At 40.9% G+C, this 18,909-nt stretch overlaps 1 protein-coding gene across 1 annotated transcript in view; it reads left to right on the top strand.

The window, feature by feature from the left end:
• Window positions 1-7,967: 7,967 nt before the first annotated feature.
• The window catches only part of LOC108798261 (Fc receptor-like protein 5), a 15,101-nt gene continuing 4,159 nt past the window's right edge, over window positions 7,968-18,909 (top strand). Inside the window, exons 1-4 of the mRNA XM_018569994.1 lie at window positions 7,968-7,998; window positions 9,815-9,835; window positions 11,038-11,298; window positions 16,582-16,863. Coding sequence (XP_018425496.1) covers window positions 7,968-7,998; window positions 9,815-9,835; window positions 11,038-11,298; window positions 16,582-16,863 — 595 coding nt within the window. The remainder of the gene's footprint in view (window positions 7,999-9,814; window positions 9,836-11,037; window positions 11,299-16,581; window positions 16,864-18,909) is intronic.

Here is an 18,909-nt window from a genome sequence, read left to right as displayed (position 1 = left end):
ATCAAGTATTTCAGGACACGGGGTCCTGGTGCTTAACTCCGGAAGTAAACCTATTTTTGTCCCGAACCAACACCGAAGTCATGAAGTTCTTCTTGAAGTTTCCATGTGCACAAGCGGTGGCGACGGATGCCCTGACAGCAGAATAGACATTCGGACGGCTTGCGCCTTCCCGCCAGTGCCTTTTCATACTACAATTTCTGAGGAGACTCCGGAGAGAATAGGTGGCTGTCCTGGCAGTGATTCCAAACCGGCCCAAGGGGCCTTGGTATCCTCTCTTCCGCTTAATGGGTATCCAGCCTCCACTATTCCTATTGGCCGACCTTCTTTCAAGGTCCGATCCTTAACCCAGCACCTGTGAAACTTTGCCTAGCAGCATGGATATTGAGAGGCAGAGACTTCTCACATTGGGTTGCTCAGATAGGGTAGTCGATACTCTTCTTCATTCTAGGAAGCCCAGTACTATTCCTCACATTAAACGCTGCATAGTTGCTATCACCAGATGGGTTTTGGAGTTGGCTGCTCTTGGGTTTAAAGAACACTTCACCACTTTCCTGGCAGATGGAGTGATTCTAGTTCCCATGCTGAGGTTCATTCCCAAGGTTGTGACTGACTTTCACATACACCAAGAAATTGTATAACCAACCTTCAAGATGATGGGAGCCAGATTAGCCGCTTGGACGTAGGTATTACGCTAAAAGCGTATATTTTGGCCACGGAAGGGCTCAGGTTTACGGGTCATCTCTATCGTTCCGGCAGGTGCCAGGATGGATGCTACAGCATCCAGTAGGCTCATAGCATCCTGGATAGGGAAGGTGCTAAGGTGAGGCCGAGCACATAACTGTCCCAAGTCGGGTGTCTGCTCATTCCACTAGGAGTCTGGCCACATGATGGGCTGCACCCAATTGTGTTTCCTTAGAGACTGTGTGTAAAGCGGCCACATGGTCTTCTCTGCACACGTTCATGACACACTAATGTGTAGATCCAGCTGCCCTAACTATTGAATTCGGCCGTAGGGTTATTTCTTCTACCATGAGTTGTGATTAAAAATGTTTCAAGCATACCCACCCCTGTTTTTGGCTAGTTAATGCCCATTCATGTGCTGCCATGGAGCTGACAGGAAAACAGGAAAATTGTAATTCATACTTACCGTAATTTTCCTTTCCTGTCCAGCTCCATGGGAGCACAAGGCCCACCCGTATAGTAGTGGAGTTACGGAACGGCAAGCCAGGGGACTCTTTCAGCTATGATCCTGATTAGGGGGAGGAGGGAGGAATTAACCCATTCGTGTGCTGCCATGGAGCTGGATAGGAAAGGAAAATTACGGTAAGTATGAAATACAATTTTCCTGTTTTTATACCATTTTTTTAGGGACAGATAGAGCTTTCTTTTGGTGGTATTTAATCACTACTGGGGTTTTTAGTTTTTACTATATAATAAAAAAGTACCGAATAGTTTGGAGAAACAAGAACTTGTTTTCCCTATGTTATAACATATTTATTATTACCCAATTTTTGGCAAAATATTAAAGAGGGGGTCACATCAGGTAAATAGACACCAAACATGTCAAGCTTTAAAATTGCGTGCGTCCGCAAAGTAGCAAAAAATGACCATGCCGATAATTGACCATAGACCACGCTTTAAAAGCTTTTTCGTGTAATCAGTGATTGATGGGCCTAGAATTATTGCTCTCACTGCGACGTTCGCAGCAATATGTAACATGTGGTGTAATCGTTGTTTTTGCACGTAAGTGCATCCGATGCATATTTACGTTTATAAGTGTGTGCAGTGGGGGCGGGGGACTTAAAACTTTTTTGGGTGTTTTTTATTTATTTTTTTGTATGAGACTTTCATTTTTTTTTTTTTACACGTAACTTGATTGCTATCACATTGGGGGCTAAAAATCCCCCAATGTGATAGCCGAAAACAATGACAGGTCCTCTTTATGGAGACATCAGGGGTCTCTAAGACCCCTAATATCACCTAGGGACCCCCAAAGAAGCAGATGAAGCAGAGATCTGGGGGCGTGCTCGAGGGGCACGCGCAAGCAGAAACAAGATGACGTACATTTACGTGACCCCACCGGGAAGGATCTGCCGTCCGCCCGTTTTTTTTACAATGGGCAAGAGGTTAAGTGATACTGACAGAGCACCTGGCTCCCACCATTCAAGTGATACTAACAGTGCATATTTGAGGTATACTGTATGTTTGGTAGTATGTAAAAAGCTTGGTTAGGCCACACTTGTAGAGGGAGAGACAGGGTAGATTTTATCTTGAAAATGTAATATCTTTTTTTTTTTTCTTGTATTATTTGAGAGACGTTAGTCAGAAATATTGTATAGTGTCTAGACAGTACAGTTCCAGATTGCAATGGGCAGCATCTGCTATCTGGAGCTGCAAACAAAAAACAAAGCTACACTATAACCATCTCCAAGTCTGAGCCCAACTTTGTCCAAGCTCCTTGCTCTGCAACTCCTCCCATATAATCTATTGGAAATATTCAGGACGGATTTGCCTCAGATTGGCAGATTCCTAGATACATTTTTGTAAAAAAACTTTTGATTTTCACCTGCTTATTTCGATATGTATTTATATTTTATTTTATTTTGTTGGCATTGAACTAGTGTTTGGGTTGCATATAGCAGAGACCAGGTACTTCTGCATTTAATTTGCTTTGCCAGTATAATCTTTGTCCCATCAGGCACTCAGCAGCGAGTTGCATTTTTAAAATATATTTATTTTATTATAGTCAGGGCACTGAAGGCATAGCTGCAGGAGGAAAAACTATGGCCATTTGCTGTTTACACTTCCACAAGGCAGGGGGGAAGGACAGGCAGCAGCAAATGGAGTGGGTAAATTCTACAGCCAAAGGGAAGAGTAGGCATCAGCAAAAAGTTAAGCACAGAATCCTTTGGCCATAGCCTGCCAACCCTTCCTCAATTCAGGACTGCCAAAAAGAAAAATAGGAAGGCAGCGTAAGAGGTAAAAGTGTTGCAGATGTGCCCTCTTAAGGCCTCATTCACACTGGCATTGACAGATAATATGTATGTGACATTTCTAAATGTATATAATGATTTTTAAAGGTATAATTAAAACTGTGCATTTACCTGTGTTTAGGTGCATTCCGTTTTGTTTTGAGAAAATAGGATGCTGTGTATCTAGGATCTTATTAGAAACTCTAAATGCAGTTTAATGCATTAAATGCACATAAACACATTTAAACATGGCGAAACTCGCCTAAAGGCTGCTACATCTAAATGCTGGAGAACTTCATCTGGGAAGCATACAGTGTTTGTATACTTACCAGATAATTTCTTCTGTGTTTTTAAATAACTAAAATGCAAACATGCTAGTGCTAAAGTAGCCATATTCCCCCTCCACCACTTTCTTATCCTTAACCTTCTCCCCCTAACCAGCATGTGCTGCTCCTTCTCCTCCTCTTCTGCTAGTCCTGCCATAGCCCTGCCAACTGCCTTTGAGGATCTGGTGAAATTATTTGATCGCTGCTATCCCCAGAAGTCTGCAGTGTTTCTTTTAAAGTAGTATTAAACTCACAAACTTTTTTCAATAATCCATATCAAACCAATATACTGTATATTGCCAAGCAAAATATTTATTTTTATTTTTACCCAAGCACATACCGTCACCATGTTTCCAGACAGCTGGCTCCAACTCTCTCAGCTTCTCTTCTCTGAACTTCTTGTCACAAGGGGCAGAGAAGTTTCCAGAGGCTGTCCATCTACTAGCTCGGAGAAGATAGGAGGGAGGTGGGGGGATGAGGGAGGAGGAGTGGTTGCCTTTCTGTGCTTGTGTGGAGATACACACAGCTTACTAGCACACACAAGAGTGGCTTCATAGGACCCTGCGAGGGAAAGAAGCCACCCTAAGCCAAGTTATTAGGGTTAGTGCTCAGGGAACCAGCTGATTCTACAGGAAGCTAAAACCTTTAAACATCAGGAAGCAGCATCCATTGTAAGTGATTTAATCAGCATTTTAAATAGCTTAAAAACCTTTTGACTTTAATATCACTTTAATGGCCCTTTTTTTTTATGTGTCTACTGATGGAATGAAATAAACAATGGCCCTCAGTCACCCCCATTTCCAGCATCCTAATACCAGCTTTGCCAAACACCCTTTACACAAGTTTGTGGCCTGTGCTACACCAGACGCCATCCCTGTAGCCACCATTATTTTGCACTGAAAGCCATCCCTGTCCTCCACAAGCATATGGAGGCTGACGAGATAAATTCAGTGCTTTCTTTCCCCGATCAGCATGTGGAATGAAATAGAGGTAGAGGAGTAAAATGAGGAGGAGGATAAGGGTTGGGGTGCTGGGGTAGAGAAAGAGGAGTGTTGTGGTGCTGGCATTGAGGAGGAAGAAGATGGTTGAGGTGCTTGCAGTGAGGAGGAGGAAAGGGGTTTTAACACCCTTTAAGTCCGGGGTGTTAAACCCCCTTCCCATCCAGGCCATTTTTCAGTATTCAACGCTGCAAAGGAAGTGTGCAGCAGGTCCGTTCGAATATAGTTCCTTAGATGTCACTTTCTGTGTGACTCTTTGCTGGAAAGCGCATACAGCCTCTGATGCGCATGCGAGCACTCGTACAGTGCACAGTTACTTTTGACCTTGAGAACGGGCTTCCGAACATGTGCCGAGATGCGCTCGGAACTTTGGGCATTCACAGGGCTTTTCTTACAATGCCTAACTTTTTTTTATCTATGGAAATTGGGATATACAGTGAATATGAGTGAAATAATGTGAGTTGGTTCAGGTGAACATTGTTTTTCATTTTTCTTCTTTCAAATAATGCAAAAAAAAAAGGTGAAAGACCCCAATTAATCAAAAGTTGTCAAGCTGTAACAATTGAAAAGCTAGAAAGCTAGCTATTAATCAGTTGTTGCGGACAGATATTCATCCTTAAAAGGATTTTTCGGAGTGCAGATCTGTAGACACAGAAAAGAAAATGTACCCCACACTGAAATTTAAAGAACTCAAGCATAGTTTGCTAAAGTATCTATAAAGCCAACTAATGAAATCTCATGTGTGCTTTAAAGATATTGCCAATTGAAAAAATGCTTTTGAAAAAAATGCATCAAGCAACCTTTTAGAAAAGTCTGTTAGTGAAGTGTGTGTGCACAGGTGCAGGTACAATTTAGTGCTTTGCAGAGAATGTAAGATAAAATGAGTGACTCATAGCTGCTACAGCATATTGGCTGATAAAAATATACAAGTTACAGTAATATGAATTTAATTTGTACCCCTAATAAAGAGATCCTATTCATAACTTTGCATTTGCTGGAATGAATACATCATATGTGTTATTTTAGAACTACATTTCATGAAGTAAAATTAGATGTTTCTCCTATGTGCTGTCATAGAGTAATGTTGTATAAGCCTGTTAGATGGGTTGTTGTAGACAGCTTTGCTCTAGGGAGGCTGATAGAAATTTTGGCACTGGTCATATCTTCCAAGTTACCTTAAAGTCTTGTTTTGAACATTTTGGTTCCTGAAGCTAGACGCCTACTGGCCTCTCCAGCTACTACGTGGCACTAATTCCCATGTAGTCTGCACCTCAGTCCTTTCATTTGGATTGAGATTTATGTGCAGTTAAGATGAATTGCTTTTTGGTTGCAACAAGTTTTATTCTCTCTACACAGCTGTTTTTCTGTTAACCTAGGTCAACCTGCACTTTATCTTTTATCATTAGCTCTGTTGGTTATATTTAATTAAGTATACAAGGCCAACAAAGTGCTCATGATTGTTGGCTATTGTTAGTTATTTTCCATAAGGACATTCAGATATAATATTCTGTTACTTCAATTTCTCAAAAACATTGTTTGCAACTATAACATATCATCTTTTATATTGAGATGCTAATGCAGAATATATATATGTCCATCGAAAAAAATATTTTAGTGAACTAAGGGGTGGCCAAATTGCATTTCACACCTGCATGCAATGCCAGTCAACATTAACTGGTATTGCATGCAGGTGTAAAATATCCAAGAGTCCTCATGTTGGCTCACCTCACCATGCTGCCCGTATGAACCTCCTACTTTTGACAAAACCTTGTATTTAACTTTAGCTTTATATGGTTGCTGATGTAGAAAATATACAGGGTTATTCACTAAAGGGTGAAGAGTTTGGAGAAGGCAGGAGAAGTGATCTAGGACAAAATACCTGATCTGGAAAAATTCTCCAGTTCAGCTATTTTGGCCTAGAGTGTTCACTTCTGCCTTCCCCAAACTCTTCACCCTTTTGTAAATAACCCTGATAGCCTTTATAGCATAATGACACTTACTACTCGATTATAGATTTATTTAATAATGTGAAAAATAAAAAATCTGTTTATTTTTAACGTGGATTTGATGGTCTCCATAAATGTAATACACATTTTTTTCTTTTGAAAAACATGTGATGTTCATCGAATGTCAAGGTCTTACCTTGTCCTCATGGTGGCAGCCATTTTGGACATGTGCAGACTGCAGTCTCTTATATCCTCTGATAGCATCATCGCTTGCCTGCTGCCTGGGCGTCGCACAGTGATGATGTGGCAACACCTGACTATATCAGTCTGCTCAGGATTCAGGTTCATTGCCGTTGCGTTTGTGCTCGAAGGGTCATCTTTGGCGGTCTGAGTTCCTTTGTGTGTTTCTGTGTATGATCCGGCCAGACTGACGTTTCCTCTGGCTCTCAACCCCGCATCGGCAGACGTACCCGCATTGGACTTGATTCCGGCTTGGACGACTACCCGCTTTGGATGTGATCCCGGCTTGGACGACTACCCACTTTGGATATGATCCCGGCTCAGCAGATGTACCCGCATTGGACTTGACCAGCTTGTTCCTGACCTCGCTGCTCCCTGATGAATGTTTATTTATGTTCCTTTAAATAAACAACTTTATTTTACCTGCGTTTCCGTGTGGTCTGGTTTCCCGGCTCCTGTGACATCGAGCTGCTCAACATTTAGAGGAGGGAATTTTTCTTTGGAAATGATTTCAATAATTGTACTGCATTTTAACTCATTGAGTAAACAGATACCAAATGTGTCAAGCCTCTAAACTGGAACTTGTGCTCAGTAAGTTTCTTCACTGGCTATAGTGGTTGAAGTTTGACAGCTCAGAAGCCAAAAGTGATCAGAGCCCTTTCAGGTTCATACTACCCAGGGGAGACCAGCAAACTGACCTCCTGAAGCCCGCCATAAAGGTCCCATGTAGACGGTGGGTGCAGCACCTCCTTGTGATTTAGAAGTGATTGGGCTGCAAGAATGCTGGCAGTCATAAGAAAATGTAAACATACTTCCAGCTGCTATATTAACCAGTAGTCTGTTTACATGCCAGATAGGGTTACTGGAGTGTGATGACAGTGTTCCCTATAATATGCTGTTGATCATTTTATGGACATACCCAGATAGCAAGGATAACTTGCCACAAACTTGTGGCAGGGTTAAATTGTAATTCTTGTTAACTTTCCACACACATTCCTGGCAAGTTGTAGATTTGCAGAACACTTGCAGCACAATTTCTAGTTGACACTTTTTGAATTTGTAGCAAATTTGCTTGGCAAGTCTACAGCCACAGTCCTGCAGGTCTTAGCAAGAGCTCTGCAAGCTCGCTGGTCTGGAGACTTGCAATGCAGACTTGCTGTAATTGTGCAATAAAATTGTGAAGCTTGGCAAGTCTGCAATAGTTTAGCAAGTCATTTTCAAACTTGCAGCACAATTGCTTGCTATCTGGGTATGTATCAGTATATTATTATTAGCAATTAGCATTATCATTTTTACAATTTCCTGTCACATATTTGCTGATTTTCTGGGTGATGACACCTTACACAACTTTCTGTGATAAGTTTTATCTATTCATGTCTTTGTGCAGTATATCTGTGGTCTGGGCATACAGAGGAAGCAGTGGGGGGCCGGGGACATAGCAACACAATTAAATAAAAAAGAAAGTATTCTTAGGCTTCAGTCACCATGTCTGCTTTAGCTGGGATCCTCGTATTTGGTAAGTTGTGTGGTTGTCTTCATATCTTTGCTATGTAACTTTGTAGCAATGTTGTTCCAGAAGTGTTTGGAGAAATGCTTGATGCATTTATGACTGGTTAGAATTCAGTCTTTCTATGCCCAGGCACAACTGACAGAAGGTAAATACATTATACAGGGCATAACAAAATGTATTACAATAAACCCCTGTTGATGTCAGTCCATTAAACTATTGCTTTCGAAAGATTAATGTGCTCTTATCAGAGTGGAAACATATGTGCAATGTCCAAAATACCCGTACTTCTAAAATTAATATTTTATTAATTACCCAGCTTCTCACTAAAATCCTGGACTTCCCATGGGGTCAATCTGATTTCAGACTTATACACCAGGAATACTTTAAGATCATTTGAGGGAGTGGCGACGATTTATTCTCTACCGTGTAGAGAATATTATCGATATTTACAAATTAAACATTTACTTGCTACAATAGATATTGTTACATTGCCAGTACCTGATTCCATATGGTCTTTTTATCATCGTTCCTTCTATGCATGGAAAGAAATCTCGCTAATATATCATGTCCTTCAAGACAAGTTGCTGTTTATTAAATTATCTTCTTTTCTTAAATGGAAATTAGACTTGCATAAGACGTATATTATACCCCAATGGAGCAGGGCTTTTCAGTACATGTCGTTCACTTTGCACTATGTCAGCCTGTGGGAAATCTCTAAGAAGTTGACTTTGCGGTGGTATCTTACACCCTATAGATTGGCAAAGTTTTCGTCTAATCACTCTAACCAGTGCTGGCGACAGTGTGAAAAGGTTGGAACCTTGCTCTATATTTTTTGGACTTGTAACAAACTTTCCTCTTTCTGGTCCCAACTTTTCTCAGTGGTGTTTCAAATTCCAGGGGTTGAGATCTGACCTGACCCTGCCTTAGCTCTATTAAATTTGGGAATAGATAGTATTCCTTACTCTTTTGGCATAATAATTACACGTGTTTTTAATAGCTCAATTTAATTATTGCAAGGAATTGGAAATCCTCTGATTCCCCTGCTATCTACCAAGTTCTACAAATTATCCACCTACATTATAACTATGAACCAATTCTAGCTTTTCAGAATTCCAACCTAGTTAAATTCAATGTATACTGGAAACCTTGGAAAGTATGGTATTTATCCTTTTTATTGGGTTAAACTGTTTTGATCCCATGGTATATTTTTCTACACTGAAATTTGTATATGTTCTCTTTCTTTAAAGTTGTTGAAGAAATGTTATATTATATTTTTCTATTTTTTTTATACTCTTTCTGTTTGTCCATATTTTATTTAGAAAATGTAATAAAAAAAGATTAATGTGCTCACTCTGTGACATAGAAGTCAGCCATAATCTCTGACAGGGGAATTTTTAAAGATATCTACGACATGTGCTACTTGCACTTGTTGGGTGTAGAACAGACACACTAAGAGGGTTGGGTGAGCCCTTGCTTCTATGGTGCTTTGGATAGCAGCGACTAAGAGGGTCTGATTGAAGCAGAGAAGTCTCCACAGGAAATTTACTGTTATTACCTCTGGCCTGAAGACATCTGGCCACCTACTCTACCGCTTTCCCTACAGGAAAAAAATCTTACAAAATGTAAGATCCTAGTAAGTAATGTAACCATCCAACCCTGGCCTATAACTGAAATATCATCTTAGGTTAGCATTACCCCACTAAAGAACACCATCATAATGGATGGTAAGACCAAACTGTAAGTGCAAACAGCATGTTTACTTACTGTATATATAATATTACTTATTGCCAAATCATATGATACACCTTTTTGTATTTTGCAGTCACATTTATGGAATATTCAGGTAAGTTTTGATTTCATAGTGAACAGAAATGTGTATGCTTATATTTTATTATAAAGCTTTTGATCCTAAAAAAAGGGCAGCAATTAGGAAAAAAATGAAAATGGGGTCAAGGCAGCAGGATACACAGTATGTGGTGCATTGTCCACTTATGTTACCCACGACCTCTCCTCTTGCACCAGCCTCTGCTCCCAGCCATCTCCCCAGGCCTTTAAGGCTCTCTTATTTCACAGATTAGACAAATAAAAATTACGCTAAAAATAGCATTTTGAACAGTTACAGCAGGTAGAGAGGAAGGTGACATTGATGAGTGTAGTGATAGTCTTAACTATATTTTCCCTAGCATCTTGAAAAGGGACAAAGCCTACTCAGTCAAGACTATGAGGTATGGGACATGGGACGTTAATCTGTCTGCTTTAACCTATGTACTGTATATTTTCAGATCAACATGAATGAGTTATATTGAATGATTACTGGAGCACTTTATTGGGTCCTCCTGTGTTTTGGGAATGAGAAATGTATGTGCCTTCTGGGATTGTCCAGAAAAATGGCATATATCTGACATGGCTTTAAACATGGTGTTCAAAATAGGAAGAAATTGCGTAGAAGAAATGCTTATAAAATGTGTTGGTGGATCTATGGGGTTTAGGCCTTTTCCTAGATGGTAGGGACGTTATAGTGGCCCGGATCTGCTGATCTGTAATGGAGGTTTCTAGGGAGTGAGTCTATCCAGCTCAGAGATGGTATTGTCAGGGCTAGGATTATTGTAACGTTCTGTGTAATATTCATAAAATGCATCTGCAACTTGCTCATATCTGTAAGCAAAATGCACAATTTTTACAACAGAAGTAAGATCGTTCCTTAAGTTAGCAAAGTTCGAGCATTTTTGTAGCAATAGATTTTATGTGATTTTATGTGTTGTGTCATTAAAGCTCTTGTGGGTAATTTCCTAGGTGTGGAGGTTTGTTAATAGTGACTGAATCGTGGCTGATTTTGCCTTTTTGAGATGGGTGATGTAGCCTCACAAGGTGCATTTTAAAGCTTTCCACTCAAGTTGTGGCGGAGGTATATGATGTTTGATCAAATATAAAGTTAGAAATTTACAGTATTCAATAAATAGTTCATCAATATAAATGTAACCTATTGACTGTGTCTCTTTAGGATTCCTAGATTTAAGACATATGAAAATGCATGTTTCATTTCAGACTTGATTAAGCTGGAAGTCCCGCCCTATGTTTATGAAGGAGATACAATCACTCTGAGATGTTACAGTCACCCTGCAGGTTATACTGTCAAAGGTGTCGTCTTCTATAAGGATGACAAGATCATAAAGTCTTCTACAAGCAATATTAATTTGCATCTGGAGCATGTGACTCTAAATTACACTGGTCAATACAAATGTAAAAAAAAATTGTATTACACTCAGGATGACTTTTACACTGCTGAAGCTTTCATTACTGTCAAAGGTAAGTCTTGTTAAACCATACAGAAAAAATGTAATAACTATATTAGAACATTATCGGAATAATACTCCAAAGAAGGGTCCAGAGTTGGCAGCGGCCCTGGTTAGTTAATGGCAGCGGGGGCCAAATTGTTGGAAAGCCATTTTTGTAATAATACCCCTTCAGGTGGTTTCCATTTAGAAAGTAGGTGAAGAGTTTTTGTACCTATTCGTCACGAGTGGGACTTTGAAATAATGAGTTCTAGCATAGACTGATCGTCAAGTATGTGTCTAGCACAACATGGCATACATTTGTTCCTGTTATATTTTCACTTTTCATCTATGTCCACATTCTTTACAACACCCTATATAACAGTAACATAGGAGGATACCTGAGAAAACATTTTCAGGACCCCTCCATGTAGTAACTTAACCAGGCTGGAGGCCTGGGATGTTAGGACTGGACTCTTCACATACACATGTTTTCCAGGCAAAGCCCAGGACCCTTCATTCTTCAAAATGAAGGACCCTTCACTCAGGAAATTCTTCAGAGTCCGGAATCCCTCTTTATTCTATCTATCAAAATGTTATATATTAATCTTGGTAGAAACCTTAAATTCCCAGTAATGGGCAAACAATGATTTGAATTCTGGATGTTTAATGCCAACCTCTCCCAGGTGGATTTCCATGCTCTAATGGGTTGTCCCTAAAAACGGAGAATCACAAACCAAACCTCCACCTCCTTGAATGAAGAAGTAAGGAGAGGGACATTTTCTCAGTCAATATTTACCAGCCATTTTAAAGCAACTCTCACAAGTGTAGCCCTGTTATAGACTCTTATATTCGGGAGACCTAGCCCCATTTCTTTAGATGTCAATATTCAAAACTCAACTCTATTCTTCTTCTTCCACTTCCAAAGAAACTGTCTATTATTTAAAGTCAGTCTTTTTAGGTCATCAAATGACGCTAGATAAAGAGATATCTGGAAATGGTTTAAAAAGCCGAAGGAACATAAGGTCTTGAATGCCCATTGGTATACATTCCTAACAGGTTTTGTAGAGAAAAATGTCTAGCTTCATCTGGAAGATTGGGCAGACAACGATAGATTTCCATTTAATGTAGATGTGTTTTTTCTTCTAGAACTCTTCACCTCTCCAGATTTAAAAGTGAAGCCATTTCCAGTGATTGAAGGAGATTGCATGACTTTGTCATGTGACACAAGGCTTAATGTGAGAACACAGGATGCAGAACTGCAGTTTGCTTTCTATAGGGAAGACCAGAATGTCAGCCAATTATCTGCTGTCACTGTTCAGGTATTCTGACAACAGCCTAGCACGAGATTTGCCTACCCAAGCTGTTTAGAATGGATGGATGAAGCTGTTATATTTTTTTATTCAGCCCACAGGTTAAATGAAAAAAATATAACAGTGCATGGCCAGCTTAAGTGCGCTACACTAATGGTCAAAGAGTTCAAAATTATGTTTTTTTAGATAATCAGTAGAAGGAAATCCAATGCGTTTTGAGGGTTCAAACACTCTTCCTTCTTTAGGCATACAAAACTAGTAAGAGAATTTAATATTCCTGTCATAAAACATTTATTACAAAAAGTGAAAAAAAATGTTTTAAATGCATTCATGTTATTAAATAACGATATAAAATGTAATTCTAATATTATCCGTTTACTCATATGTTATTATATCACACAATAACATTATTGCTAAAAGATTCCAATAGTATGAACAAAAAGGATGATAAAACACCCAGAATTATGTTTCATTGTTAACCAAATTACAGTAATCACATTTATATAAAGAGTGCCATAAACTAAATAAAATAGATTGAAACAATATAACCAGTTGCACCATACACACAACCTAATGACCAAATACAGATATGCTGTAGATCTATGTATTTTTACCATTAGATTAGAGAGACCTTCTGGTTAGCAGAAGTGAAACAGACCCTTAGATTCTCAGGTTTACCGTGGGGAAAGGGGAGTTGTCTGGTGCAAGGAACCTCTGGCGTCTGGCATCCCGCCCAGCTCACTGACATCACTGGTTGCCAGGAGCTCTCAGCAACCTGGGATGCACTGGCCGGAAAGGGTGTGGCAGGCACACCTGCCTCCTCCCCCACGTGACTCAATGAGATGCTGCCTGAGGCAACCGACTCAGGCTGCCTCATTATAGGGACAGTGCTGACCTTATGGCTGAGACATTAAAATAAAGCATGAGAAAAAGACTAACAAAATTGATGTTGCAGTCAGCACCAACTAATTCAGTTACGCCTTTCATTTTTGGAAACAACATACAAAAATACTATTTGATCAATAACTCCAATTTTCTGTTCATTTCTTTATCTTCAGATAAGATTATTAGATAGAACACTGGAATAACCACTCTTAACGATTTAATCTATAACCTATTTTACTACCTTATATCTGCATGAACTTTCAAAATATCTTTTGTGCCCAGTGGAAACTTCTAACATTTTGGCCTAAAGTGTATACATAGCCTTTAGAATGTAGAAGGGTTAAAACCTCTGTCAGATTTTTTTAAGCTGCTTGTGTCCTGCTGGGGAAATTTCCCTTTGCTTCCTGCCTTGGTGCCAAACCACAACAGATTAAAATTTTTATATAAAAAAGTATACATTTATTGGATGTCATATATAAAAACAGTAATTAAAACATTACATAGAAAGTGCTGTGTGTTCCATCAACATATGCAGTTGTACATATATACATATTCACCTGGTGCAGAGGGGCGTTGGAGACAGTGGACTGGTGATCAGTTATCATATCGGGTGCCACATTATGAGATCTTATAGGATGATTAATTTACACCAGTCCTTGAAAAGATGTTAATTTCTGGAAGTAATTAATGCTTCCACTACCAGTTATCAGGACCCTGAGGTGGGAGTTCTCATCTCCTCTTCTTGGTGTCTCCAGGTGCTCCTCACCAGTGGCATCCTCATGGGAACTCTATTGAGCCTATTCCCAAAACTGCCATAGGCAGCCGAGTGCATAACTGACCCTAAGTGAAGTAAGCCGAACGCTATTCACTTTAGGCTTGTACAGCTGATATCAGCCATATATATATACATCGGGTGGCTTCGGGTCGGCCGAACAGCTCAACCTGTTCGGCCAACCCGAAGTGCAGAAGACGTTCGACTCAGCCGATCCAACATCTGGATCGGCTTAGCCGAACCTTTGGCAGGCTACTTGCTGATGTTCGGCCTATTCTCATAGATGCCGAACAGCAGTGAGTGAATAGCCGAATGCCGCCGAGCGGCGCTCGGCTATTCTGCTCTGTACCTCTGTGGTACCAAGCAATAGAAAAACAGTTAAAAAAGAAGAAAAAAAATAGAAAACAATTGAAATGATGGCAGATAGCAGAGGAAGCAATAGCTTCTTTGCTATCTGCAAGTTTTTTGTTGTTGTTTTTTTTTTAGTATTCTGACAGCTACTGCCGTCAGAATAAAAAAAAAGTCGGCGTAGGAATGCATAGCTAGATTCCTATTGGCTATTTCAATTTGCAATAGCCAATAGCAAGCTGGCTATTGCACCCGCCCTCTTCTGCTGTCAATCACGAGCGAGCAGAGTAAACCTTTCCAGGAGAAAGTGTTTCTCTCCCGGGCAGCCGGGAGCCGCTATCTAATAGCGGGAGACTCCCTAAGCGTCCTGGGGAGAGTAATGACAGATCAGCGTCCCTGGTTACCAGGTAACCAGGGACGCTGATCTGTCATTACTCTCCCCAGATGCTAATCTGTCTCTGCAAGTGGCCGGAGCCAACTGTGGGATGACGGCTGGCTCCGCCGTTCGGCCAGCTTTGGCTTTGGCTCGATTGAGACGCTCGGCCGACTTCGGGAGCTGTACGGGCTATAGTGAAAAATTCAGTAGAACCGAAAGGGTCCTGGGGCTGAAGCTAGCCAAAGGATCAGCCGAAGCTATGGCTAGATCCTTCAGCAGTTTTGTGAATAGACCCCTATGGGTCTTCCTTCAAGTGTGTGAATCCTATCACCATCAAATGCACTTGTTATAATTGCTAGTTACCCTTTTTCCTGAAGAAGCATAGGTGAAACGCATAAAAGACTGGACTTCTCTGACCTGTGAATTATGTATATACAGAAAGCTTATATTGTGAAAGAATTTGGGTGTATATCAACGCGAGAGGCCCAGAGAGGTATTCTTTGTATTCTGAAGACAACTGCATATGTTGATGGAACACACAACACTTGCTATGTAATGTTTTAACTATTGTTTTTATACATGGCTTCTAATAAATGTATACTTTTTATATAAATATTTTAATCTATTGTGGTTTGGCACCCTAAAAGTCCCAATCAAAACATACACTGGTTTATTGCTATTCTATGGGGGTGCGATGCTTGGTGGTTCAGTTCCAATTTTCTGCATTACTCTTAACAAGCACAAGAACTTTAAAACAAGTCAACCTCCAACATCATCAGTGGATAGTAAGCTGCTTGTACTGTAAAGTAATAAAGCTTCTGGGATATTTTTTTAGATTGGAGCAGACAGCATCTGAAGCAGTTTCCTATAGTAACCAGTCAGCTTCTCTCTTCAGTTTGTTCAGTTAATCTTGAAAATAAAAGAGAGAAAACGATTGGTTGCCATGCACAGCTGCTCCAGTTTTGATAAATTACCCTCTCTGAATTTGGGGTTCAGTCTTTCTAACAGTTTAGAAACATCTGCTCTGTGTTTAAATTATAGGAGTGACAGGCTGCCAAGATTGTACTGCAAAAGAAAGTAATAGGATAAAAGCTGAAATTTAATTGCCTCTCTTGTGAACTTTGAAAATTAATTTCTTCACAGAACCTATAGCTATAGAAGTGAGTATTTTTAAATTGATTTTGCTTTGTGTTCACAATGTGTAAATACTTTAGAGTGCATAGCAAAACAACAAGCTAAATACATAATTTAAAGACAGAATGCCTACCAGGATTTCCAGAACTCCTAGTCTCAGAACCCCAACCAGGATTTCCAGAATACCTGCTAGGATGTCCAATGGTACTCACAGATTTCCTGCGAAGACTTGCAATGGTTCCTGCAGAACCCTGCCAGGACTTCCAATTTTACTTGCAGAATCCCTGCCAGAACTTCCAGAATTCTATAAAACAATATTGGGTGTGTCGTCTGACCAAAAGGGTATTTATAAGTGCTGAGGGGCGTATGGCCAGCTTAACCCAGATGGCCTCATATAATTGGCAGTGCCGTGTGATTAGTACTTCCATTAATTTTAAATAAACATTGATGTTGAAGCAAAGGTTTCATATGGTATTTTGTGTCTTGCAGGCCTTTTCCCATCTCCACAAATAAAAGTGACAACACATCTGGTGTTAGAGGGTGATAACATGACCCTGACATGTAACACATTTCTGAATCCGCTCAGACAAAAAAGAGAACTCCATTTTGCTTTTTATAAGGATGATCAGAATGTGCAGAGTTTCAGTTTATCTGATCAATATGAAGTTCAGTTTGCTCAGCTAAAGGATTCAGGGAAATATTACTGTGAAGTGACAACATCCAACAACCGCATAATGAAGAAGAGTGCAGAGTTTAATATTCACATAAAAAGTAAGTGTAGTGCATTGGATGCAAGTGTTAAAGTGATATTAAAGTCAAAATGTTTTAAGCTTTTTCAAATGCTGACTAAATCACTTAAATACAATAAATGATTAAACCACAATAAATGCTGCTTTTTGATGTTTAAATGTTTTAGCTTCATGCAGAATCATCTGGTTCCCTGAGCACTGGTCCTGATATCCTGTTTTAGTGTGGCTCCTTTCCTTTGCAGGGTCTTATGGAGCCACCCTTGTGTGTGCTAGTAAGCTGTATGTGTTTCCACAAACACACAGTACAGTCACTTCCCTCCTGCCTGATCTGCCCACCTCCCTTCTCAAAGCTAGTAGATGAACAGCACATTGAGAAACACATTACTTAAGACAATTGTGCTACAGCAAGATGCATTGCACGAGAGACAGATATGCTACAGGAAGATACACATTACAGGAAACCTTTCTGCTGCAGATATACCATTTTACCAGATATTTTTATGGTAGTTGGTGATACACATTATCGGAAGTAGCTGTGCCAGAGAGAAATGCATTTTACCAGATAGTATTGTGCTACAGGGAGACAATCATGATAGAGAGATTTGTATAGGCTTCCAATATGTGACAACACATTGTGCCCATTTTTAAAACGGAGATAACTGGAAATTCTCTTTTTTCTGCCCCTTCACCAAACAGCCCAAACTACCACGCACTAGACAGAGTCCCCTGCTAACTAGCAGCCACAGAGTCTGGGAGTTCTGCAAGTTCATCTAAGGCCTGGTTCAAACCTACGCGCTGTAAAACGCTCAACATGTGAAAACCAATAATTGCCTATGGGAATGGTTCCCACCTGGGCATATTACAGCGCGTAGGAATGTAGAAATAGGGAACAACCTATAAGGTAGTGCATAGAACCAATAATGTGTCACAAGAACCCTACAAATGACCAAAACTGAACAACAAGAATAGCCCCTATAGACTTCAATTGGGGTAGCTGAAAAGTTGCCAGTTTTGAACAAGATTCGCAAAACTGTACCCAAACTGAACCCAGGCATATTCGCCAAGCCCTAGTCATCAGTTATGTGGTGTATTAAAGTTTAACATATGTACTATCGTGTTTGTATCCAAGACCCAGGTCTGTTGACCCAAATGCCCAGGCCTAGCAAAGCCACTGAATTATCATGTATGTTTGGGCTATGCAAATGTCCCATGTATGTTTGGGCTATGCAAATAGATTAGATTATGAAACCTGAAGTCTTTCTTTTTTGTGACTAAAACAACTAGGGCCATCTTAACCGCAGGCAGGAGCAGCAGTACTGCTGGTGGCTGGAGCAAACTGGGCTGGGGGACTGCCAGCATGTTGACAGCCGGGGTCACTGCTACCTTAGGTGACCACCTGAGGGTGCAGGGTATGGGGCAGTGATTGGCAGGTGGTTGAGAGGAGGAGCCGAGTGGCCAGATGAGGACGGAGTTGGTGAGTGCTGGGAGCGGCATCCTCCTGTTTCCACTCTCTGGAGCTGCAGACAATGGGCAGAGATGAGCGCAGCTCCAGAGAGTGGAGAGAGGAGGATGATGTTGCTGGGGAGGGAATGGGAAGACTGGTCTGGGGGGCCGAAGGATTATGCTGGCTGTCCTGAGTGTATTGCGTTGCAGAGTCCTGCATTTATTGCATTGCACATTCCTCAGAGTCCTGAATCCATTGTGTTGGAGAGTCCTGAGTCCATTGTGTTGCAAGGTCCCGAGTCCAGTGCATTGTACGGTCCTCAGAGTCCTGAGTCCATGGCGTGGCAGAGTCCTGAGTCCATGGCGTGGCAGGGTCCTGAGTCCATGGCGTGGCAGGGTCCTGAGTCCATGGCGTGGCAGGGTCCTGAGTCCATGGCGTGGCAGGGTCCTGAGTCCATGGCGTGGCAGGGTCCTGAGTCCATGGCGTGGCAGGGTCCTGAGTCCATGGCGTGGCAGGGTCCTGAGTCCATGGCGTGGCAGGGTCCTGAGTCCATGGCGTGGCAGGGTCCTGAGTCCATGGCGTGGCAGGGTCCTGAGTCCATGGCGTGGCAGGGTCCTGAGTCCA

This window comes from Nanorana parkeri, unplaced genomic scaffold (genome assembly GCF_000935625.1).
Source record: "Nanorana parkeri isolate BGI_ZX_2015 unplaced genomic scaffold, ASM93562v1 scaffold1440, whole genome shotgun sequence".
In the NCBI taxonomy this organism is placed as follows: Eukaryota; Metazoa; Chordata; class Amphibia; order Anura; family Dicroglossidae; genus Nanorana; species Nanorana parkeri.
Note: the sequence above shows the minus strand (reverse complement) of the source record. Positions and strands in the feature narration are given on the sequence as shown.